The following is a 26,838-nucleotide window of genomic DNA, read 5'->3' on the forward strand; positions in this document are numbered from 1 at the left end:
TCAGACGGTAATGCTAGCTCGTGGCGGAATGCTAATGTCAGCTAACACGTTATCAAATATGTTGTTTTGCCTTGAAATATGGCTGATCGTGCATCCAGATTTTCACTATCCATCATCTTCTCAGTTGCTGATCAATTGGGAAGATGTAAAATGACAACAATTGGTCAGATGACCTTCTTGTATACAACTTGCAGCATTACACTATCACAGCATTCAAGTTTCCCACCCTGAGCGTGATGTAAGAGGAAAATGGCCACAGTGTGAATAAGGTCTGGCCAGACAGCTCAGCCTCTCAGCCCAATGTCAGGAAGATGTGGGAGGCACTTCTGAAGAAGCATACTGGCAAGTTAAGCAGGTAAAATAAGGTTGTTGTTTTTCCAAGCTCTTACAAAATAGCCAAGTTTAAAGAAATGCCCCCTGTCTGTCCCAACCCCTCAGGTTTTTCTTGTAGCTCTTGAAGGGCATTGGTTGGGAAACACTGTGCAGCATATGCAGGAGACATCATCACACTCTTAGCCCAAAAAATACAGAAACAACAAATTGTGCAGATAACCAATTTATTTTTTGATTGGAGGAAACACATAATTGTTTATTATCATTTATGTGATTTGTGACTTTTTCATCACTGCATTATCAAAAACGCAAAGAACACATAATGACCATGCTTATGTAAAAGTGATGTCTCAGTGCAAAATGATTATAAAATGTATGAAAAACTGTTCAGACCGATGCCTGAGGGTCTGGCACGGGGAGAAGGCAGAACGCTGTAATGCAGTTGATGACCCAGGTGGAGGGAGCGGACCACACTTTGCCCCGCCTCACTACTGCCGGCTTGTGTGGGCTTTGGGGGTCAAAGATGATGTACTGGGTGCAAAGCGCCTGGTCGGAGCCTGGCAGCGCGTGGTAGGCAGCTGCACTGAGGGTCTGTGTTACATCGCTGTCGGGCTTGGGCTGCCGGCTCAGGAATTGACCTCCGCCCTCCCGGAGCAGCTTGGTGAGCTCGTCTTTTGATGGCGCCTTAAAGGAGCCGAGGAGGAAGAAGAAACAGCCGTCGAAGAGTGGAGGGAGCTACAAAAGAATGAAAAAAAAAAAATGTGAGCGTTAGAGAGAATTTCCAATGCTTTCTTGTGCATCAAAAGCCAGGTCCTGAAGAGATCTGTTATCCATCATCCTCCTCCATTAAAACATGTCAGTCCGCGCCAGCATCAGAAGAAAGCCTCCCTGTGAGCACAGTGGCAGAGGGATTAAAGTCTCCTCTTTTGTTTATGATGAAGTTAAACACCGACTAATTTCATCGCCACTAAATCTAGGCTCTCCTATTACCCAGTGTCTGTGTGGATGCTTTGTATTTACTTCTTTGCTGCAGAGCCAGGAGACATTTTTATCAGCAGCGTTCCCCAGCCAAACTCTGCTGCTTTAAACAGCAATGCTAAGTGGCTCAGTGATTAGGCCACTGGAGACTGTTCTTTTCACAGCATCAATGAACTCAACTGTTTTGGGGTGTTAACTGGATCTCTCAAGAGTTTCTAGTAGGAAAGTTCCTTGTGTAGTCACACCGGCTTGATTTCACTTTTGCTCGTTTACGTGTGTGTCCTAAAATATGATTCATTATTTTTTTTCTACCGTGGACATTGTGTTCTGTATACAAGACGGAGGAAAAAAGATGAAACCAACAATGGGGACGTCTTAAATCTACAGTTTATACTCATGTCCCATGCGAGCGAGCCTCTCAAAGTGCTAACAGCCTTCAAGAAATAAAAAAAGGTAATCTCTGACAACATAGTGTACAAACAATGCCTGAAAGAAGTATTCACTTTTTTATATTTCATTGTTTTATTAGCCTAGCAAGCAATTGTATGCCTTAAAAGACATATAATAGCCATCTACACATATACACATCTAGAAAAAAACACGACTAAATTTGGGCTGTCAAAATGTAATAGTCTATTTGAAGACGATTAAACGTTCACATTTAGACCATATTTCACTGGGATTTGCAATACTCTCTTTCAAGTGAGAAATTTGGAAAAACGACCATAAGCCCTTATTTTTAGATTGTGGTGAATTAAGGGGCCTTAATAGCTCAAAAAATAAATAAATAAATAAACCGCAAAGATCACATGGTAGATGGCCACTCTACCTGTTATGTCACCATATATTGATACACTCAGTATGTGTAAAGCCTCGCATTCATTTCTCTAACTTGCTCAACAAGTCTCGCTTCTGGCTTTAAGTGTTTGCACATGTGCTTGACAGCAGCAAGCACAATGTCCTATATAACATTTATGTGTAAAACTGCTCCCATTACCAAGTCCTGGAAGCTTCTTTTTGGCAGCTCACAGTCTTGTGAGCACGCTGATGTTGTTTTAGCTGGATGCTGCCAGTCTAAATCAGGGCTATAGCCAAGATGCTATAATTACGTTCATTATTTTCCCCTGATTTCACCTTGTAATCACTGTTGACTTTTCCTATGTGATTAAATATCATACATCCTGCAATCTGCAGTAGCAATCAAAATCTGTTAGACTAGAAGTGGGTTACAGATAGTCGACTAAATTGGGGATCTATCTAGGCGAGAAGTCTAAATGAAGTCTTTTGCTTGCTGTGACATTGACTTACCACGGACCAAATTTCTACAGATTTATCAAAACACTGTAGGTATTCACCCCCTTCAGAGGCAGCTTTAGCAGAAAGTAAAGCCTTGTGTATGTGTGAAAGTGTAAATAGTCTGTATCGGCTTTGTCATCTCGATGACGCCGTGTGTCCCCATTCTTCTTCACCTCTGTCAAGTTTCATGGCGCCTGGCGAGTGAGCCGCAATTTTCTAGTCCGGCCACAAATTCTCGTTCGGACTGAGGTCGTGACTCTGCCTCAGCCACAGCAGGACATTAATGTTGTCGTTTTGGAGCCTCCCCTGAGTAGCTGTGGCTTTGTTTGGAGTAGGTGTCTTTCCGGAAGACAAATCCTCTCCCAAATCATCACAGTTCTCTTACAGACTGCAGCGAGTTTGCTGCATTCATTATACTCTCTACCCTCACAAACCTTACAGGGGCCTGCTGCAAGGAAGCATCCCGATGGCATGATCCTGCTAACACCAGGCTTTGAGTTGGTGATGGTGCATTTCTGCTGATGTATGGTGTTATAGCCTTAGATAGTGTCAAATACGCTGCCTTCTCCTAATTGGTACTTCTGTTTGTTTTTCTGCACGCATGTGTCAATCTGAAACGGATGGCTGCACAATCAAATATATATGTGCAACATAGCAAAGGGGGTGAATACTATTTCTATTTCTATAATTAATTCTCTAATTCTTTCATTAAGATCAGTTTGTAGAGGTTTAAACTATTTGTTTTCTCTCAATTAGTGTCAAAAACAGCACAATTACACTGTGATGTACAGTTTTGGAAACAAAAAACATGAAAAAGTCAGAGGGAGTACTTTTAACAGTGCTCTATGCTGCTGAACAATCATCATGAGTCACTGCCTGGAAAAACACATTTCTCCCAAGGACAGAGAGTCTAGACAATCTATACTCGTCTATTTCATCTGTTTGTTTGTATGCTTCTCATTTACCAAGCTGCATCTGTTGATGCGACTGCGCTGGGGGCCCTCTCCCGCTTCGTGCTCCGTTTCGGGCATCCACTCGCCTGCCTGCAGACATGCCTCCACCCCTGGCATCAAAAAGAGAGAGGGAGAGAGAGGGGGGGGGGGAATTAAAGCTACAGCTAATTATGTTGACTTGAAAGAGTGTGACAAGGCAAGGATGACAAAGCTCATGTCTGTTTTATCACGACGAGTTGGAAAATTTCAAGTATTGGCAAAGCTGCCGTTGTTGACAGAGAGAGATGCCCACAGCGTGATGGAGTTAATGATGCAACCCTCGTTTTAAGTATCTCGAGCTTAAGCAGAATTCGAGCATCATCTCTTCTCTCCCCGTCCCTTGAGGTTTTAGAGTCAAATTGTGACTGCGTGACAGCCAGCATCCCGGCTTTCTTTTGAGTTGGAAAAGAATCTTTTTGTTCTACATCTTTTAAGAAAAGCGTCTCAAAAGAGGGAAAAGTTTTAGCAAAAAGTATAGGCAGATACAGAGGGGGAGAAAGTCATATTTTAATGACCCCTCACTGTCACGGATAAAAAAAATGCTTCTCAAGACGATTCAGATCACAGAGCGACTGTTCTCCATAAGTGTTTTATTACTGAATATCATACAATGGGAGTATATTAAGAGAAATCCATCTGAACATATTGAAACTAGTTTTGGTTGAAAACACTGCAGCCTGAGTATAAAAGATGTCAAACAGACCTGAGACCTGAATAACTATTTTGACTGTGAACATGCAGAGGCTTCTCAAAACACTTCCAAATGGAAGAGACACAAACAGTCCCACACACCGAAAACACACATCTGCAAAGGATCTATATTTGGGATTCATTTCACCTTCACATGCATTTCTACCAACCGCTTCCAGCTGCGAGACACTGCGACATGAACAAATGAGGGTAAATGTGTGTGAGTCTACGCCTCGTCACAACACAGCCCCCTGTCATGAAACAGCAAATTCCACACATTCAGTACATCTGCACACACACAGTCTCCTGAACATGTGGTGCAGTGTAATTACATTTCTTCATCCGCCTTAATTACAGCTGTCATTTACATGGACCCTGCCAGAGACTTGGGCAGAGGAGAGGGGAGATACTGGGGTTAATCGCTCCGGACGATGGCGCTTAGAGCTGATGAGTCATTAGCATATTCGCTAATTACATTCACAAAGACTGAATGCAGAAAACATCTCAAACTCCTTCCTTCCTGAGTCAGTGAATGAGTGAACAGCCAGATGAACCCACTTTCCTGATTAACCATGAGACCAACTGCAACTGCGCTGTCATTACGAGGACAGTCGCTCATTCTTAATCGACAGTCAGCGTCCTAAAAACCAACCGCTGTCATGCTACAAGAAAAATTATGTATAATGTATTCTGGTGTGCGCAGGTGGCACAGAAAGCAAAACACCGGCCTGCAGTTGAGTGCCGGGGTTCAATCCCTGGTAGCGATGCCTCCGGCAGGACCAAGTGTCCAGCTGGGGGCAGCTGCCTGAGTGAAGCCGAGTTGCTGGAAGCTGCAAAAAGCATTTAGAACCTTCTGTGTGTGGAGAAGAAGGCACACACACGCCCTTCTGGGCCAACAGTGGGAGTAACAGAGACGAGCCTGATGGCAAGTTAGCCAATACAAATTGGGAAATAAAGGGAAAAATATATTAATGGGAACATTTTGGGAAATATGCTTTTTGTTTTCTTTCTTTCAGAGAGTGAAATGAGAGGAGAGATCTCTCACAGGAACCAGTTTGCCTGGCTGTGAATAAAATATGTATGCATACATACAGTGTATATGTTGCTTTCACATGGTGTCTTGTTTGTTTGACCCACATAACGACAGAAATGTAAAAAACATCAATCAGTGCAGAACTTCTGCGCAGCATCTCTAGCTATAGCACAGGGTTGCCAGATAAATGGCAAGCAGAAGTTTTGGTTTCTAAATAAAAACCTGGCAACTACAGACCTCAGCTCCTCCTGAAGCCACAAACTGTCATTTAATACATTTTTGTTTATATGCAGGTTACACAAATGAGATACAACATGTTAATTAGTGAGCTCGAGGTGTGTTTGTTTTTCCCTTGTCTTCAGCCAAGCTAGGATTAGGGGTGGGTGTCTACTGGATCACAATCATGATCCATGATCTAAAGTGCAATCTTTCTTGTCAATTTGATATCCTCTGTAGACTATGGCCACACTTAAAGTAGCCTTTAAATGTCTCCATTAAAACACAATATTACATTAAAGATAGTTCTTTATTGGCACAAGCTCCTCATCCACCATGTTTGCCAGCCATAACTCCAGTTGCATTATTTAAAATACTTCAACCGAGGAAGAGCCACGTGAAGGAATTTGTCCAGTCAGCATAGCCATCTAGTTGGCTACTCCACTCTATTGGTTAATTCACACAGACAAGATTTTCTAGTCATTGAGGTAATGTGAAGTTTGGAAACAGAAGCAAGTGTACAAATTCGCCTGAAGAGAAGACTGTGGATGCCTTCAAGATCGATTTTGATCTTCACTGGTCAGATGAGTCATCCCTACAGGGCCCCAGACTAACCTTTTCCAAAAAATATCAACCAAATGTGAAGAAATAAATGTTTTGGCGTTAAGTCAAAGACATCTATGTACTGTGTTGAAGAGATATCTATTGGAGTTATCGTGCTTACCAGCTAGCGCTAGGCCTGAAAACCTCTTTCTCCCAACACTCTCCGAATTCAAATTAGTTTTGTGAGTGCAAAATGATGAACTGTTTGTGTAAGTGATGTACAGATGGAATGAAACAACCATTTAATCTTCGATGAAAGCTCAGTGAAGTCTTTGACCTCGATTGGAGCTCCCCATTAGGCGGGATAAAATTTTCATTGTGGGTTTTATACAAAACATAGAAGCTGCTTCTCCAAGGAAAATGTGTGGCAACAAAACATACGACAAATAAAGAGGTGTACGCTCAGGTAATGGTATACAAAGGCAGGTGACACGGAGAACTTGGCTGCTTGTGTGTGCGTGCACTCACAAAAACAAGGAGAGACAGATAAGATGCCACAGTGATTGTCATGAGGGAGACAAGCTGTGTCAAGTGCTCAGCCTGCGTGGAGAAAAGACGAGGGGAGGGGCTGAATACGGTCCAAACACACACAAAGTCTTATATAGTGACACAACCACACACATTCAAACTTGAAATGACTTACTGGCAGGCAGACACACACACACCCACACAGTGAGGAGATGCTACTGACGGATACACCAGTCAAGGGCACACCAAGGTGCCAGAAAACTCTTTGACAGCAAGTCTCTTTCTACTTCCCCCCTAAAGAAGACTTCCTCTGAAAATCAGCTTGTTGACTTGGTTCAGGGATGCCAGGGAGACTGGCTGAGAATCGCTAAATTTCTGCTAAGTATTCATCTTGGTATAAATCGAACAGGGGAAAGAGAGTTAGCCATCTTTTCATTGCTATTGATATTGAAGCCTTGAGACACAGCAATTCCCCGAGTCACCTGCCTGCTTCTATTTGGCTGTCAGACATGTGAGCAGGTCTGAGCACACACACACACACAGCAGCAGGCAGAAACAATTTACCTGAAAATTGCTGGATGCCAAATATTCTTTTCATGTTTCTCGGGGTATTCCATGTTGTAGAAAATAAAAAGTAATGCATTTAGAAGTTCCTATTCCAAACACGGAGCCTGATCTCACTTGAAAGGGTGCAGAGAAGAGGAAGTAGAAGATCAAATGTACACGTCTCAGACAAGGAGGAATTAACACTGGAGCCTCAGTAGGATTTAATGGTACGTTTACCAAATTAGTAAAAGGGTTGGTAAAGTTTGCGGTGAAGTTTGAATGCTAAAATCTTAAACAACACATGAGCTAATACAACTCCATCATAGCTTTTTCTGACAGAAAGATGGCAGGTAAGATGCTCTTTGGGACCAGAAGAGGAGCACAAAACCCATAAAAATGACTCCAAACAGCTTGTGCAGCACAATCCATTTGTTCTGCACTGCGGTTCCAAGAGTCCAATATTTACCTCCTATATATTTTACTTGTACTGTACCATGCCAAGAGTCACCGTACTGCAGTAAAATTACTCCCAATGCAGATAGAACTTAGATGGTTATCACAAAAGGTTAAGGTTTTGCATCACAAGCCAATCACATGCATTATCTTACCTGGCAGCCTGCAGAGATTCTGCTCCCAGGCAAGAAACAATCCGCCACCAACAAAAGCACCTTTCAAGCACTTTCATGGTACATTAAACCAAAGATTTCAGATTCTCAAAGCATTTATCGCACATCTAACTTGGTATTTATGTATATTGGTATGCATTATGAATTGGCGTCATATTAACTTTGGCTGTATGTTTTGGTCATGATTATTTAACCCTTGCTAATTTTAACTAACAAGTATGATGATAGGATCTTTTTGATTTTTGGTTCACTTCAATTGTGTATATGAATCACCAGATTATAGCCCGCCACTCGCCCGATGTCAGCTGGGATTGGCTCGTTATTATTTCAGGCAGAGCCAGGTTAGTCAGTTCCCCATTTTCAGTCTTAATGCTAAGCTAAGCTAACCTGCTGATGGCAGTAATTGATATTAAATAGGCGGACGTGAGGGTGGTATCTAACTCTCAACAGGAAGAAAACTAAGCACATTTCCCAAAATATTGACTGACATTTGTAAACGTTTGTCTGATGATAAACAAGCACTTCATAACATTTATAACTGTTTTTGCTGCCACAAACAGAGCATTACAGTTCACCTGACTGTGTTAAAAAAAGAAGAAGAAAAGGCTTGAAGGTTCAAGTAAGCAAGAATTTCCTTCATGTTATCCTGAGCTGCAGTGATGGAAAAAGAGAGCCCTCTAGACAGAATTAACGACCGTCAGGAATGAAAGGAGCTGAGCGCACTGAATATATACAATTGTCATTCATTGTTCATGATGAACTCTAACCTCTCCGTTGGAAGCCCTGAGATCCAGGAGATAATGAGGTAAACGCTGGAGTTTTGGATCTATAGTAAAATTATTGGATTTACACAACATGAAGTGTATGGATCTTCTTTTGCAACCACAGCTACTGCTTTAACAAAGGGTATTGTGTCCTGCTTTGATTGTGTGGTCATACACACTTCACTTATGTTTTGATAAACATTAAGGTCAGAACAGCATATAAGAACAGAAAACACAGTTTCAAAGAGAAAGAGAAAGCAATGCCAAGCTTATTTTGGATAAAATCTGCTTTGGTTTAACTACAGCATGAAGTAGCCGCAACATTATTTAACATGGCTTCCTAAAGTAGCATCTACAGAGAAGTACCCGGTCGATGGCTCACTCTATACTCACAGCTGAATTTGACAACCCAGCAGCCAGCAAGAAGACCCAGGAGGGTGGAGTAGGTGGTGGGCATGTGTCCTTCTGGCAGCACGACATGGCTCACTGGAGGAAGAAGAGACACACAGACACACACACACACAATATAATTTTGTACAAATGAGTTGACCTTCACATACACAAATAGCTGCTACATGCTGCCGTCCTACTAGTGTGTTTGTCTCAAGACTGAGTGTCCAGCTAAGACCGAGACACTTCTGTATCTCAATAGAAAAACATTGGGACACATCTTAACTTGTTTCCTGGTATGTCTGGATTTGGTCGACATCCCTGGTGCTTGTACAAAAGCCTAAGAGCTGTTGAGGACAATGTCTGTAGAGGCAGAACCGAAAGTGAGGGCTTATGTCCTGACATGCAGGCCACTGATTCTGTTGAAGTGTGAAGCCTCACTGCGTGGAGACTTAACCCGACTGAGACTGCAAAGGTGCAAGGATCCCTGATGATCCCTTTGTCAGCCTAAAATTATTGTTTTGTGGGTTCCAGGTTTTAAAAAGGTTTGTGAGCCAATAGTATAATGCAGTTGGTATCACATGGCATCTGTGTTTTGTCAGTGATCAAGAGTGTAACGCTTGCTAGCTAGCGATAGCAACGGCTGCCACTTGAGGGAGCAGATGATTGGCACAAGAGTGGTGTTTTGACCTGAATGCAATGGAGGGGTGGGAATGGATTACCACATTTAGTGGCTGAATGTTATCACACTTTAATATCAAAATATAAAAGAATATTATATATCAGAAAACAACTTTGAGAGCTAACATGATATGTGTTTGGCAGACATAGTCTAATCATCCTAGTTTCATGTGTTAACACGCTAATTTTGGCTAATGAGCACTAACACAAAGTCCAGCTGAGGATGACTGGAAAGCAGTTTGCGGATATTTGATCAGAAAGCAAACTGCTAAATGTTGACTTGATAATGGAAAACATAGGAAAGATATTACAATTCATTCATTCCGAGCGGGATATGAATGTCTGTGTCTTTCAGTATCACTTTTTTTAAAGAGGCATACTGTTATAGGTGTTGTTACAACATCAGAAGAAAACTAAACACAAGTGTAAATTGACAAAATATTTGTATTGAAATCATTTTTAGTTTGTCAAAAGGATAAAACAACACAAGTTTACTTAACATAGAAATTGATCGGTGATACTGATTCATCAGCCCTGACCCAACTACAGCTAATAATCTGCAGATGTTCCTCACTTTGCTTCGCATCAGTGAACAGGTAAGCCTTTGTCAACTTTGTTAAACATTTCATTGCAACACAACAAAAGCTCTTGTTGCACAAAAATGCTTTAGACAAGGACGCACAATTGAAGGTTAATTAAAGTCTTAAAAGGAGCTTCTTGCCTTTTCATTCAACAAGTGAAAACCGTTGACAAGAACAGAATGAACATAATTATATCTCCAGGGCAAAATTGTCTTACATTGTGCATTGACCATGGATTCATGGGGATTTGTTGCCTTCAGTCTAAAACTTTAAAAAAGATTCTCTGAAAGCTACAACGTTCATCCCTCAGGTCAGAGTAGGGAGAGTTGTGAGACACAATTGTGTTTTTCATTAGTGCTTATTCATCACCCTGACAGTACCAAACATTTTATGAAGAATGATTTCAATTACTTTTGCTCTCTGGTGTTCTCCCAGGCATTATGCAACAATGAAGGACCTGCTGTATCACAATGATGTATACAGCTCCAAAAGCACTTGTTAGTTACTGTTGATCCTTTGTGACTGATAAGCACCTACTGTTGGAGTGCACAACGCAAAAAGACTGGATGGGAGTAATGCCGTGAAATCTTTGCTTTGTATGAAAAGGATCATTCAGATAAGAATCCCATCTTTGTGGTGGTAAAGGTACTTTATATAATCTTCCTAACAAACATAATGACAAGGGAAAGAGTCTGCATCAAGACTGCAGAGCCTTTGGGTGGTTGAGCCAGCACTTACCTATCTTATACATCTTTCATGAACAGGGCATCCAAATGATGACTGATTACTGCTGATTACCTATCAGAGTGTTTGGCAGTGAGTAAACATATCAGTCATGGTCCCAACGTACCAGCAATTGGCTGGTAGCTGCTGTTAATTTGCCGTGTTGCTAAGAGCTCACATATTTCAAACAGCTACATTAAAAAGCAATCATATACAACCAGTATCCTATGAGGCTTTGACTGGAACATTGAAGACACATGAGCCCCCCTAAAGAGGTGTTTTCGCACCTAACACATACCTGAGCCAGAAAAGGTTTCAGCAATTGTGCCTCCCAGTAGCTCTCCCAGTTTGGCGAGGTGCTGCTGTTCTAGCTGTGACAGCTTGCTGGCCAGAAACACCGCCATTTTATCCTTTCTCACACAGTCGCTCACCTAACAGAGGACATAAGAACATGGTTTAGTTATTTTTTTTATAGCCATCTAGGGTTAAAAATTTCTAGGAAAGTAAGAAAATAAAAAAGCTTATTTGCATGCACATGTAGACACGTACCACAGAGAGACTGGCTGAGGGGCTAAGAGATGTATTAGCATTTTTGGTTCCTTCTGAGGCTTTCTGGAAAATCTCCTGCATCTCCAGACTCACTGCGTAATCTGTGGGCCGCTTTCCAAACAGATTACTGTGAAGAAGAAAATTCAAAAGATGAAGTGTGTCAGTGTCTCACAGTGTGCACACATTTCTGTATTTATGCATTTGTGGTGATCAAAGAGAACGTCAGACATGTTTAAACTGAACGTGTAACAGTGTAATAACTACATTACCTTATAATAAATAATACATCAAAGCTAAAAACCTGGGCTAATTTACAGCATGATGTTATGTAGTTGCACAAATATTGTATGTGGATTAGGTCTGAGATGAGTCAAGATAGTTTTTCAAGTGGTCAGTGGTTTTTCAAATTAATGGATACAAGTACTGTAACTACTGGTTCCTTGCTGTGTCAGTGAGTTTTGATGCGGAGACTTTGAAATGTATTTTAAGCCTTAATCTCATTTTAAATACATCATATAAAGGGAGGCTTATGTAGGTTGTGCTTTGGCTCTGTATGACACAGTGATAAAATACTATTACCATTACTAGCGATACAATGCTATTGATAAATCATGCTTAAAAGTCATTTCCATTTTGCTGAAACACAAGAGAACAGTAAATTAACACCAACTGTTCAACTTGCTTGTCTATTTTGCTGAAAATTATAACAGCAAAAAATAAAACCAAGTAAAAAACACATGTTTAAGCATTTTTAAGTGCTGCAAATAAAGAAATGTTTTCAGATGATCATAAAAAACAACTTCATACTGGACCAGATTAGAGCTGTAATGATTAGTTGATTTTAGTCAATAAAAAGAAAATTAGTTGCCAACTAATTTGAAGATCATTAGTTTCAGTCATCTTACAAACAAAAATGTCTAAGGCTCAATGTTTTCAGCTTCTTAATTGTAGCAATTTGCTGCTTTTCTTTGTTGTTTATGAGAGAAAATGAAGGGTCTTTGGGATTTGGACTGTTGGAAGAACACAAGAAGCAATCTGAACACGTCACTTTGGGCTCTGGGAAATTGTGATGAGCATTTTTCACAATTCTTTGACATTACAAAGACTAAACTTGAAAATCATGCCTTTTACTACATCATAATCTGCCAAAGTAGACTGTCTTGCCCAGTGACAGCTTGAGCAATGTTCAAATTGCATCCTCTTTTTCTAGTCTCTTAGCAACTAGCAAGTGACATAAAATGTTTTATTCTTAAATCTAAAGTTAACCATACTAATTGTTGTAACCAACCTGTTGTTGCCCTGCCTGCTTGCTTATGTGACATAGCTTTCACAGACACCGACAGTGTTGATAATATGTGATTAGTCAGAACTCTCCAACATGATATCTGTCATATCGTTTCATCACAACCCATGCACATTTGGGGTTTGCTTTTTTATATAAATGGCCAAGCAAGACAAAAAAATAAATAAATAAAAATCAATATTTGCCAGTCCAAAGCTCTGAGAAAAACAATTTGGCGATGTCACACCCTGCTTGTTCTGTGAAACTGTGCACCCATGTGTATCATTCACTTGTTGGAGCATAATTGTTTGATATAAGGGTGAGCTGAAATCTGTGCTTACTTCATTCCGAGGTCATTTGGTGTGCGATACACTAGACCCACTGGCTCGATAACGTTACGAAGCTTTTTGAATTACAAATATGTATCTGTTGAGGAGACCAACTAACTGTTTCAGATTTAGCATAGTTATTTAACCGTAAATACGCAATAACCTACTTAACATCATCACAAAAGCAACATTTCGCCGGTTACCATTTTTACAATAAAATTTGTGCAATTATGCAGGTAAACCTACTCAAAATATGGATCTACTCCTTTCCAATTGCCAGGAAATGAGTTTGCCTTTCTGTTTTTGTTTTTTCCATCTTGTCGCGTTCGGTGTAACAAACTCATCAAAGCTTAATTTAACTAATACAGGCACTATATGTTAATATGGATGCTATATGTAAAAAGGCAAACCAACAGTTGTTCTTTTTAAGGAAGTTGCAAAGTTTTAACGTGGACATCACACTGATGAAAATGTTCTATTCTGCTTTTATTGAGTCTGTTCTTTCTTTTTCTATGATTTGCTGGTTTGGTAGCCTGAGTCTTAAAAACAACAACAAACTGGTAAAAATCGTTAGTCAGTGCTATAAGATTACAGGGGTTACCCTTAAAGATCTTCCGCATCTGTATGAAGTGAGAGCCATCTTAAATGCAAAGACTATTGCTTTGGACCCTCAACATCCATTATATGTTGAGTTCAGATGCTTCCATCAGGGCAGAGGTTTAGTCTCCCTAAGGCAGCACAAAAAGATACAGATTGCCTTTTATACATCAGCTATTGGCTTTTTAAACAAACAACAAACCTCCATGATCTAAGGCGACAGTGTTAGTGATGTGGAATTTGTCTTGTGTATGGGTTTGATGTATTATGCATTTGTGTTTGACTACTGACTGCAAAGCAAATTGCCCCGTGGGGAAATTAAAGTTTTACTCTCCTCTATCAGAAAAAGTAGAAAGCAGCCTGAAGGTGGTTTATTTTAAAAATATATTTTACTTTAGTGTCCCTTCAAAATTAATGCTGATTAAGACAGATAGAAAACTATTTATGTGCAAATGTCCAGAACTTCAAATCGCGGCATAGCATGGCACCAGAAAAGGGGCAAAAATGTATCCACCAGCATGTCATGTTTCCATCACTGCCAAGTCATCTGACCTTGGAGTAAATGTCAACTTCTTACCATTGAAGAAAAAAGCCAGATGTTAGTGGGTATAGAACATGAAACTGCTACCACCCCTTCATTATAGTAGGTATATTGTAAATACACATTTGAAGTATGTCACTTTAAGTTGCAGGGAGCTGCATGAAACAAGACTGAGGTCACCTTGAGGAAGGAGGAAGAGGAGTAGAGAATGAAGAAAAGCGCAAGGAGGAGGAGGAGAGGAGGAGACAGAGAGAAGAACCAGGCCCAGCAGGTCGTCTCTAAAAGATTAGGCGTCAGCAAAGATAACACCTGGGGGACAATTAATAGGTCCACTGGTCCATAAAATATTTCATTTGGATTCATACCCCCAACCCCATACACACACAAATAACAAACAAAAATAAAATGTCCCTGACACTTAAACATACGCGCACACACAAGCTGGTTTATGCAGCTGCACGTGAGATGAATATTTGAGGAAAAGTAAGAAAGCATGGAAAATTGTGCAGGAGGTGAAGTCACAAACACTCCCACAAGCCTCTGCTTAAGAACACAAGTGGGAGGTATGTGGTGGCGGTTATAGTGGATCACCACTGTAACCATGAATCTAATTCTAACTGGGAGGAGGACTTCAGAGTTCAGTTCACACCTAACACTACCCCACAGCCTTTCTACACAAATAAACAGCAGAACATCAACTAAAGAGATACTAATATAGCCTATTGTTGGTCTGTACATAGCTCAGCAGTATGTCTTTAAAGGATTCATATGTCTAATGATAGAAATATGTGGCAAGCAACTGATGAAGCAGTGTGTGAGGCCTGAATGCATTTTTAATCAAAAGGTTCATTAGTTACATTTCCGTCTTAAATAATCCACTCCATTTCTCCTGATGGTTGGATCAGCTTTGGCATTACAGCTTATACTTTATGAAATGGCCCAAGACACACCCACCTCCATTGGAAAATGTAGCCAGATTGTGTATTGTTCTGTAATTGTTATGTCTCAGACGCCAAACTGTGCAACACTTCGCATGATGCTCCTAAAAATAGCCAATAAGATGAAACTTTCCACACTAACGGAGTTCATGTCAGAGATTAGAGGAAATGAGAAAATGGTATCTTTCAAGCCAAAGAAGAAAACACTTTATCATCTTACTCAAGAGAAGGCATGCTGATCAAATTCAACAGTATATTTCATGTAATGTCAGGGTTGAAGGACCAGCATATTTTATGACATCATCCCCCTGAAAAAGAAAAAAATCCTTGAACAAAATCCTTTGAATCAAGTGATCATAGGATGAAATGACTAAATCAGCAAGTGAATTAAAAGGTAATATAACGAAAAAGGCTAAATGCTAACAAATAGGGATTGAAGCTGCATATTTAATTTGACAAAAATATGTTGTGAATTTTGGCTACATCTAGTGTTTACAATAAATTCTGACTTCTGGACTACATCGTTCTGGAGTCATTGGAAATGTTCAAATCACATTAAACATAAACAATCATATGCAGCCACCACTGGAATATAATCCTATAAATAGTAGAGAACTTATTATATTAGTGTAGCTTGATATTTATCCGCAATTGTGCAGAATAACCAGGTTCTCGCAGAATGAATAAACATGCATTTGAATGTTGTTAAAGAGCTTGAATGACAACATTATGAATGAAGCTTTAAACTGTTCAGTACAGCCCTATTCATGCCTTTTGAATGTCAATACAAATACTGCGGAGTAATAGCAATGCATTGGCTAACTGGTAAATGTATTTATCATTCATTGCCTCTGCATGTAGTTCAGTTATACCACACATAGAGGAGATGTTAATTATGGTCTGTATGGACTCAGTGCTCTGGGCATGGTCAGTAGGACTGGGCCCATTCACCATTCATTCTTATTTTTCCCCATCTCATTGAAACAAATTAATTTTCATACTGACATGACATGAACAGTGACAATCTAGAAACCAAGGTATGATAAGAACATTTATGTAAGAAAATGGTAATAATGTAAACAAAATGTGTAGTACATGTTTAAAATACACAAAATACTAACATATTCCTTTAAGTTTGTGAACATAACATATGGTTCTACGGTACAACTTGCAGACCTCATCTCTGCTGTCCAAATGTGCTGCACTTGTAGATATTTATGCTCACAGGACAGGACTGAGACTTATAGTCAGGAGCCCTGCTGTGCATGCTGTGTAGCTTCTCAGAAAATGCTTAAACCTGTTGTTTTTGAGATAAGAGGGAATGGTTGACTGCATTAAACATATTAGCATTCAAGAGTTTCCTTAGTATTTCTAATAAGCTGCCCAGCAAGTATAAAACTTGAGCTGGACAGAAAGTGGACTCCCAGTCACTGATTTAGGGGACAGGGCCCAAACAATGAAAAAATGCAGTCCAATCATTCAAACCTAAAATGCACACACACGCACACATGCACACGCACGCACACACACACACACACACACACACACACACACACACACACGAAGGAACAATGAAAATCTCTGCAAAACCTGTATTTCCAAACCCTGAGCTGTGTGCCAATCAATCCATTAGGGATTGCATTGGCAGATGTCTTGGTTCGCCTCTTGTGTGAGTATATGTGTGTGTAGTAAGTGGCGAGACTTGGGCAAGGATTGCATTCATCTTGCAGCTTCCCTGACAGACGGACAGTCCCAACCTACTGCCTCCTTTTTTGCAGACAAGTAACAAAGTAAATGTAAGAACTGGCAATCATCGAAGCAATGAGAATAATCAAATTAATGAAGCCAGGAGAAGACAGAGGATTATTGGTGTAAAATGATTGCAAAGAGAGCGCTAACCGACCAACATACTGACCCTGATCAACTCCTCTATCGATCGCAATGATTAGCCAGCATCTCCTTTCTCATTATGGACATTGTGCTGCGCATCTACCCTGCCTCCACAGGCCAGTAACGCTGATACAGCATCAAGTGATTGACCAACAACTAATCAGCCTCAGTTGCTTTTTATATCCATCCACCTATGAACTGCACTGCTGTTCTTGAGAATAAAGGGCTGAATGCCTGGTAAAATAACTGGGAGACAGGCACTTGACGTCTCATTGAAGGAAAAATGAGGACTGGTCCAGAATAAGAGGAGCACCTCTATGATGTAATGCAATGAAATACAATAGCCGGGCATTAATTAATGACTTACTTAAAATGTTCCGCTTCTGTTGAGGTTTCTACTTTAGTTGTTCAACTCAATTGAAAGGTGTTACTTTACTATTACATATATGAAGAAGCAAAAACATTTTAAATTTATAGTACAACATTACAAACTACCTCACTGACTTCATTATATCTTACATAGCCATCCTCGTCACTGCGGATGGCAAGACTTGCTTAGACATGTAGAGGCACTACATCTTATATGTCATATCCATAAGAAAGTTTAACTTTAAATCAATTTTCTGACAGTTGACCTGTTCATTAATGACTACAGAAAGTGCTTGCTCTTCTACCTTGAAGAGCCTCCCTCTCATCATTTCATCTAAAGCATCAAATTGGATTCACAAGCACACTCCATGTCTGGATTTTAAAATCCAAATCCCAACATTAGGACGGCCTGTTTTATTTGTATTTGGCTGAATAAATTAAAGTGAAATGTAATGGATGTATACATGTGTGTCGGTTTTACATTCTGAGAGAGAATACTAGGCTGGCTGAGTGTAAACAAAGATAACGGAAGTGAATTCATCTGCTTATTTTAATTATGGACCACTACAAATACGCTATGTTTTAAGTAGATAGTGGTCACATGGTGAGAAACGTAAGGTGCCTAGAGATTCCCACCACTAAGCAGTGCATAAGTGTGTTTTAATTTGTCTGGAGGCACCTGCATCTTATAAATAAGCGATAATTGATGTTCTTCAAATAAAAGTAGCACCAATATGAAGATTGAATGTGCACAAAGTAATGTTGATTTCAAAGCTCACTATTTGAAAATCTTGTTCTCAGGTCAGACATGATCAGCACTTGAAGATTTCATAAAAGACCAGTGCTATGAAGATTGATTACTTTTATATAGTGACCCACGTAATGTGTATGCAAGACTGACCCTGATTTTGTGTCGGTTCAATGTGCGATTCATTTGACCTGTAGCAACCCTTTATAAAAGCCACACATCTGCAGTAATCTATAAAGTAAATAACTGTCATTACAAGCAGCGTTATGACAGCATCTCACATGTAAATTCAGTCAAGGCCAAGCATATTAAAACACGTGAACAACTTACAGTACACTCTGCGAGGCTCCAAGCTGCAGCAGCAGTTTGACAATTGCCAGGTGTCCGTTCCTCACAGCATCATGGAGCGGAGAGTCGTTTTTATAGCCGGGTGTATTCAACAGTGCTCCCTTTGAGACCAACACCTCCACAACCGCCAGGTGACCCAGGTTACATGCTTCGTGCTGGAACAAAAAGGCATAATGCTCAGAAATTATCCCGCTCTTCTTTGATCCGATCCGTTATCCTCCAAACACAGCTTTATTATTCTTCTGCATTCTAAATTCTCTTCCATTTTCAATCACTAAGTTGATTCTACTTCAGGTGAGGTACATGCTTCAAAGAGCTCAAATGAATTTGGATCTTTTAAGTGAATGTTTTAGATGAAAGGTGCTTCCCTGGGGTGTTTTGAAAATATGAAATACTGAGGTAAGTTCATAGCTGCCTATTAGATATTACAGCTTAAACACACCTCATTAATTTATAGATTTAACTGATAGGAAGAAACTCTTCTGAGGAGAACACTTAAAGGTTATATTGATAACATTTTTATGTAGACAGGTTTTTTATCTATCTTTATCTACAGAGCTTTGCAAAAGGTGAAGATTTAAAGTATCTTTTTGCCTTAAAACCATTATTATTAATTAATTTTAATTATCAATAATTTAAAACATCTTGTCTGGTCTGAAATTATTGTTTTGTTTATGTCTGTGTAAGAATTCCCATAAGTTCTTCACACTTTGTAACTCCAACATTAGCTGAGCAATAACCCACTCATTTTCAAAAGGAAAAAAAGGACTGAGGGATTTTCCATTCCGTCACGTGCAGGCAACTTAAGGTTACATTTCCCAAAAGAGCACAGACCTATATATTTTCGGGGAAGGCAGCGTGCATAAAAAATGGCTACACTTGCAGTAACGGACTCACTCCTTGATTTCTGACATGAAAATACTCATACGTCACCATCTAATCAAAGTCAGCTTAAAGCTTTGTGGCTTTGTTCCACAATGACGTGAAGAGTTCAGTGGCTGACAAGGGCAAACATGCTGCATCCTAAGAAAACTCATGCCAATAGATGAAATATGAGCAATTAAGGAAAAAATATCTTTATCCATTCAAAAACACATGCATAGTATTTAGGAAACCCGCTGCAGACACACACACAACACAACCGAATACACAAATGTGCTGCTGCTGCATATACACAAAACTGAAGTACATACGTGAATGTGCTGCAAATACACACAACACAACCAAATACACAAAGTGCTACAAATATAAAGGCTTGGAAAACCTTGCTGTAGCTACAGTCTGTGACTCATGAATATATTGAAGTGGTCATGTGTCCAAGCCTTGTTCAGCACTTGTGTCCTCTGTGAACATTTGTTATGTCTTTTTCTGTATTTGCAGCACTTCGTGTATTTGGTTGTGCTTTGTGTTTTTTTGGCGTGTTTCCTAAATGCTGGGCATGTGTTGTCAAATCGTGTTTTGTCTGTTTGCATGTGTTCTGTTAAGTTGGAGCACAATTGCCCTTGATGACAACAGCAGGACAGTACAGATTGACATTTTTGGTTGCAGTTCAAGTTGGGCTTGAAGCAACGAGAAACAGCTCAACCATCATATGGCACAAACAGACGTTGGAATGCCAAAGATGTGGCAAAAGAGCTATTTAGAGAGGAAAACTAAGCTTGCATGCTTATTCTAAAAAGGAAAATAATGTTTACTGAAGAGAACAATACAATAAATACTAAATACTAAGATGTAAATGTTGGGTAAATGTTTTAAGAGTTGGTAAGAGAAGAAAAGCTACAGACAAGCCCTTGTGCAGAAAACAGTTTTTCCACCAAAGTCTGACGGACCACAAGGCAACTGTGGTTTGTTGACAAAACATTTTATCAGAGTTTTTCCACACAACAAATAAAGCTTTCAAACATAGCACTTGGTGTATTAGTCTTACCAAAGGTGTCCACCCAGCATTATCCTTCAGGTTGGGGTCAGCCCCCTGGTCCAGCAGTTCTTTGACAGCCTCTACATCTCCCTGCAGGATCCAGAGAGAACAACAAACCTGAGGTCAGAAATGCAGGCCTGTAAACGCAACCCTTCAAACACAGCAACTGATCCCAGTGTACCAAAGCTCCGGTGTTTATCAATCACACTCTGCAATGGGCCATTGATTACCTTGTCTGGGATCCAGAGGGGGATTACGGCTATGTTTACAAGGATTACTGCAAGACAGTTTATTCTCAACAGTGCGGAATATAACAGTCTGATCATCTGAACACTAATACGTTCAATTGAGGGGGGAAAACCCCACAGGTAGAGAAGACAATGAAAGCGGCAGATTTATCTTAGGTGCATTTTGAAAGAAACTGAAAGATAATGAAGTATATTAAAGGGTCATGTTTGCATCATTGTAACAGACAAATCTTTACAATTTAATTTGACCATTTGTTGAATAATAAAAGACATAGAAGGAGCAGCAATTTGAGGGATGATAGTTTGATCTTATTTAAGTTCAATGTAACTCATGTATATTTAATTTAAACTGGTAATAGACAAGATTTTTGAATGTTCATCTCACAATGTAATTGCTACAGAATATTGACTTGGTTCCCAGTAAACCTTGCTTACACCATGCAATTTTGTCTGCCACCGGGCATGAAATCTCCCAGGAAAATGAAGGCTGAGTGAAGATCTGGTCAGCCTGACACCATTTCTAATTGCTTTCATGTCTCCATAGACTAAATGAATTAATAAACTCACACATTTGCCTTGTGTTGTTGATACACTTTGAAGAAAATGGAAAGATCTGATTGTGTTAACAACAGTGGGGCCAATAATAATATCAGTTGGAAATGCTAGAGGGTGATAAGTTGTCCATTTCCACTTCATCAAGTATGTTGTGCAAAAATTGCTTCTGGAAATTGTTTACAATTTGCTTTTTTAGAATGTAACAGAAAATGGATTTAAGTACATAAGGTGAATTATTTAAATGCCTCTTGACCTTTATAGCAGCTAGATGCAGCAGGGTCTCTCCCTTGTGGTTCCTCTTCATAACTGCAGGGCTCCCCGAGGTGGGCCGTCCAACAGATGCACCGTGACCACAGGGAGATTTTCTGCCAGCAGTGGCGAGGGCAGAGGGGCTGTCTCCTTGCTCCTGTCTTGACTTTTTGATGCTCTTCTCACACCTGGGGCTACACAGAGATGGCGGATTAAGGACAGCTGGGGACATCTGTGATTTTCTTCTCCTGCCTGGGGAAGCCCTGGGCCTTTTTGGGGTGGTCTCCAATGGGGCGACCTTCTCCTCCGCTCTGGATCTTTTTGAGGAATGCTTCGGGGTAGACACATTGTCCTGTTTTTCAGGATTGTCAGCTGGGTTGGAGTCATTTGTAGACAGTTTGTCATGTTGGATGACACTGTCTGACATGCCCTGACCTCCTGAGGGACTCTCCCTCATGGGGCTCCTGCTAGGGCCGAGTTCATTAGTATCACTTCGTGGCACTTCAGGCTGAGGCTCGTCAGATGTGATAGGAGGGCTCAGGAAGGAAACCCTCTTACTAGACCTCCTTGCCCCTTCAGCACAGGGCTGCTCCTTTTCCTTTAACAGATCTACCTCCTCGGTGATCCCCCATTGCTGGTTTATGGTCTCCAGCCTGTTCTTCTTCATCATCTGATTGGTCTGTTTTCGTGTGTTCCTCGTGGCTCCCTGCACTGGCACCTTCCTGCTGGCCACATTTTTCTTAGTTGACCTTTTCTTCATGTTTCTGTTTTCATTTCTGCATCCTTGAGCAGAAGAAGAGCCAGAGTCTTGGGAGGACGAGGTGAAATTGAAAACTGACAGGTCCTGGCTTTGAGCAGTAATGGTGTCTGGCTGTGCTGCAGCTGATTTACCAGAAGACCTGCTCTCTGGTACCGTGACCTCTGAAGGCTTCTCCACCACGCAACGTACTTTGCGACTGCGGGGGCTGAACCAGATCTTGAAGCTTTTCTTTCGCTGAAAGACAGTGCTCTCAGGTTGTGTTTGAATCTCTGGAATGTGATGAGAAAAAACAAAAAAATAACAAAACATAATGTTCCCCTCCTGCACATACTATAATTTTTGGGAACTGCCCTCAAAAAGGTTTGTTAATGCTCTCTAACGCACTACCTGTTGAGATGAAAAAACTCCAAGCTTTAAAATGATGTGCTGCCAACCAGTACTACTGACATTCTGTCAAAAGTAATGACACACCCCATCAACTTTTTAAACCTTTAACCATTTTCTGTGTACATTTAGACGCCACAACAACCTGCAGAGCTGTTCACATTTTAACTACAGGGCTTAGAAAGTTGTCCTGTCGTTCTTTGTCAAAGCTGAGATCTAAAAACTAAACACTACTGTGGTTAATTGCATTGCATAATTACTGTCATTACGGGGATGCTGGATGGGCGATGAAGATTAAAAAAAAACACGAACAAGCCACTAATACTGTCATTCAGAGATTAGATTGGCGGAGAAAAATGTTTAATGTTTCAGCCAACAATTGATAGAAGGGTGTGTGGGCAGACGAGATAATGAATTAGACACATGGATTGGAAGATAACTAGCTACTTATGCTTTCAAGCTGCTATACAGTATGATGGCAGCCACCTACCTGGTTGTTCTATGGGCTTGAGCAGGGACTCCAAACCAGAGAAGAGTTCAATGATGCTGCTGAGCTGTCTGTTGATTTGGATGTCCTTCACCCACGCAGGACTGTGACACACCACGCAGCCATCTCCTGCCTGGGCACCAGCACAGGACCTGAGCAACAGACATATCTTGGATTAGGAGTTACTTCACAGCTCAGTAAGAGGTAATACAATGAGCTGATTGATATACATTTTAAGACTACTCAGTCATGAAGGGAAGGCATAAATTAAGGATATAGTTTATGCCTACGGGGACATTAATTGCCATTGCGAAGGATATTATGCAGTATTTCATCCGTACAAGAAATCAGCGCCATGTCAAAATAAAAGCATGTTAATTACAAAACGTCCTAATCATTAAGGAGAAAGTGAGCTGTAAAATTACTTTATTTTCCAGGTCCTTACTATGCATTAAATACCTGTAACATAAGTGTTAAGGTTGTCTCATGATTTGGCCTAAAAACTCACATTAGTGCAAAAACAATTATGTTTATTATTACTGATTATTACTGGTTAACCAATAGAATATTAATGTTTACAAATATGTAATTAGTCACTTTTTGTAATATATGTGGAATTAAATCTTAGACTAAAAGATTCCTCAAGTTCGAGAAGAGGAGGCAAAAGACCTTGATGTGGACATTTCATTCTGTAGCAGCAGGAAAGGCTGTACTGTAGCTTGTAAATACAAAAAACTGTATCAAGGCACTTTTCCCTTCAGTGAACCAGCACAATACCAGAGTCCTGGCAGTGAAACACCTGGATGGAATGGAGCCATAATTAACATTATGAGTCACACCTGTGTTTGACAAATAAAAAATGTCCAACATGTGACTGGTCTGTTGTTAGTGAGCATCACAGCGTAAAGCACATTCAGCAGAGGGCAAAATACCTGCACAGCATATGCTCGCACATTCCCAGACACACAGGATCCTTCATTAACATCGAGCTGGAAAAAAAACAAAACATTTAAAAAGTGGTCAGTACAGTCAGGAGAGGCAACATCATCTCCACTACATTGAGCAAAACTTTTTGCTCAGTCTATTGTTGTTCACCCTCCAGACTTTCAGAAAGAGTCACAGCGAGATTTAAAAAGCAGCCATGGCAACTTTCTAGCACATGCTAAGGAATGAACTGGTATCTGGTCGTGGAACATGTGACTTAGCATTCATAACCGGCATAAACCATTTATAGGTGAAATGAAGTTTTTTTTTCCCTCAACTAATCCAGGTTTTAGGATTTAGGATGTTGGAGCAAAGCCCTCTGAGGCATTCTGGGCTATAGAAGTAAACAAGACTAAGAGTTATAGGGCTGGGCAATATTTTGATATTATCTGGTCTCACATGATGATAACCAGATATCATCTTAGATTTTAGATATTGTTATATTGTGATATGTTGTGAGTGATGTCGTTTGCTGGTTTTTAAGGTTGCATTACAGTCGAGTCATGTAATTTTCTGAACTTACCAGACTGTTCTACTTGTTCTAATACTAGCCTTTACCCACTTAGTTATTATATCCACATTACTGATGATTATTAATCAACAATCTCAATGAGTTATTTTGTGCACAATATTTTTTTTGAGCTGATACAGATAATGGATATTTATCTGCTTTTCCTGAGTTCCTACAATGTAGTTTATGTAAACCTAAGGGTAAGAAAGATGTAGTGAACAAAGATGAATAATTTGATATTACACAGCTCTAATAAGATATGTCATGTTCATACTCTTTTCCTTTCTTCTTTTGTGTTAATTTGTGAATCACATACCAACTTTTAAAGGTACAAAACAGTCATACACTGTCAGAGTTTGCTAATGCTACTCTTGCTAAGTCAATGAAATAAATTTGGCTGAGGCTCTACTTATCAGCTCGAAATTCACCGATACTGATAAATAGCTAATGACATACATTTCCCATAATCGGGCCGATATTTTTTCAGTCCAATTTATATTGCTGCAATATTGACAGAGGTATTTTTTCAAAGATATTGTGATATTTGAGGAGATTTCATAATTTCCAGATATACTTTGAGTATAGTGCCAACACCAGCATGCTAACATGCTTAATGATAACGCTAACATGTTGATGGATAGCATTAGCAGGCATAATCTTTAACATTTTCACACTCTCAGCTAAACCTTTTTGCTAATTGGCACAAAACACGGAGTGTAGAGCCGACTGGATGTTCCCCTTATAAATCCCAAATGCTCTGTACAGTGGAGACAGCAGAGTGGGAGTATATTTACCATTTATTCTGCATCTCAGTAGCCAGCAGCACTGTGAAGGACCCTTCCTACACATCTTACAGACTCTTCACCCTCCTGCCATCTGGCTGGAGGTACTGGAGCACCCTTGCATCCAGACTGTGTAACAGCCTTTTCCCAAACACAATCACGTTCAACATCCTGCCATGTTCCAACACTCACCTGAGCTACAACAACCCTCCCACCATCCCCAAATCACAAAAACTGCCCATCATTGGCACTATCAGTGTAGTCTGTATTGTGCTCCTTTGTTATTGTATCCTACTAAGGAACAAGTGGTTATTTATTTTTTGAAGGTACAGCTATTCTGATTATTATGCAGTTTTCCAATTGAGCTGATATGATGCAGCAATATAACACTAAACAACTGACTGAGTGTAAGCCTGTAGAGTGATTGCAATCAGGTGTTACACAACTACGTTTGTGAGCTAACGTTAGCTGTTAGCGTTAAGGCTAGCTGGAAACACTTGAGGCGAGGTACCGACAATAAACACAGTTTAGTCTGACAAACAAACGTGTTTGCAAAGTTAGCGTCAACGTTACTCAACGTTTCTTCTGAACGCTTGCTTCGGTAACGTTAACGTAACTTACCACTTGGAGCAAAGTAGCAGTCGTCGAAAGTTCGCAACCGCCTCCTTCGTGTTCTTCCAGTCCTCTGTCGGCACCAGAACATCGTTATCCATGTCTTCGCAAAAATGTTATTCGTGTCTCGGCGCCGTTGTTGTTAACGTTGCTCGTGCATCAACGATTACAAAACAAGCCGAACTCACTTCCTGGATAACTTGCATCTCCCGCCAAACGTTTGCGGAAGTAAGCTGTAATGGTTGTCATAACGACGGCGGTGACGTTATACTCGTCCCGCCCCAAACCCATTCAGTTTTTATATCCACATTACAGGTGATTATTTACGGAAGCGTATTGCATTCACTTGAGTAATTTTTTTTTTTGGTTTGTTTTTCGGGGTAATTATTTCTGTTTTTCGGAGTAATTTTTTTTTTGGTCTGTTTTTCGGAGTAATTTTTTTTCTGTTTTTCAGAGTAATTTTTTTCTGAGTTTAGAGAGCATTTGAAACAATAGACGCATTCATTCCTTTATTGAAAGCTCGATAATGGAGACAAACATGACCGACTTGTTTAATTGAATCAAGTTTTACTTTGATCTGGGTTTAAGACACTGGGAGATAGTCCTGTCTTTAAGTCATATAGATGGTATTACTATTAGTTTGTCAACTTTACGCAGGCACCTGAGGACGGCGACAGGTCGCCACTCCGAAGGTTCACTTTCATGTTTCGGAATGCCGGTGTCGTGCCAAAAAGTGATCGTCTGCCAGAATCTGATTTCCGGCCGCGGGAGCGCGCACAGCAGCCCGTTGAGCGGTAGCGTTTAAACGTCTGGTTTTCTCTGGATGAAACGGTCATG

At 40.2% G+C, this 26,838-nt stretch overlaps 1 protein-coding gene across 1 annotated transcript; it reads right to left on the minus strand.

Moving 5' to 3' along the window:
- Positions 1-538: 538 nt before the first annotated feature.
- On the minus strand, positions 539-26,229 carry bard1 (BRCA1 associated RING domain 1). Its single transcript, XM_084361405.1, has 11 exons — positions 26,011-26,229; positions 24,045-24,101; positions 23,116-23,264; positions 21,486-22,510; positions 20,439-20,519; positions 18,494-18,666; positions 11,470-11,596; positions 11,219-11,351; positions 8,939-9,031; positions 3,573-3,670; positions 539-1,068 (listed from the first exon to the last, which is right to left on the minus strand). The coding sequence occupies exons 1-11, from the start codon at positions 26,100-26,102 to the stop codon at positions 721-723; spliced, it is 2,376 nt and encodes a 791-aa protein (XP_084217531.1). The 5' UTR covers positions 26,103-26,229; the 3' UTR covers positions 539-720.
- Positions 26,230-26,838: the final 609 nt, after the last annotated feature.

Source organism: Pagrus pagrus (genome assembly GCF_965226575.1).
Source record: "Pagrus pagrus genome assembly, chromosome: 9".
Classification (NCBI taxonomy): domain Eukaryota; kingdom Metazoa; phylum Chordata; class Actinopteri; order Spariformes; family Sparidae; genus Pagrus; species Pagrus pagrus.

Coding starts and splice junctions, on each gene's coding strand:
- bard1 (XM_084361405.1), bottom strand. CDS start 26,102: ATGGATAACGATGTTCTGGTGCCGACAGAGGACTGGAAGAACACGAAG. Junction 23,265..24,044: donor TGCGAGCATATGCTGTGCAG/GTATTTTGCCCT, acceptor TCTGTTGCTCAG/GTCCTGTGCTGGTGCCCAGG. Junction 20,520..21,485: donor TGCATCTAGCTGCTATAAAG/GTCAAGAGGCAT, acceptor TGGATCCTGCAG/GGAGATGTAGAGGCTGTCAA.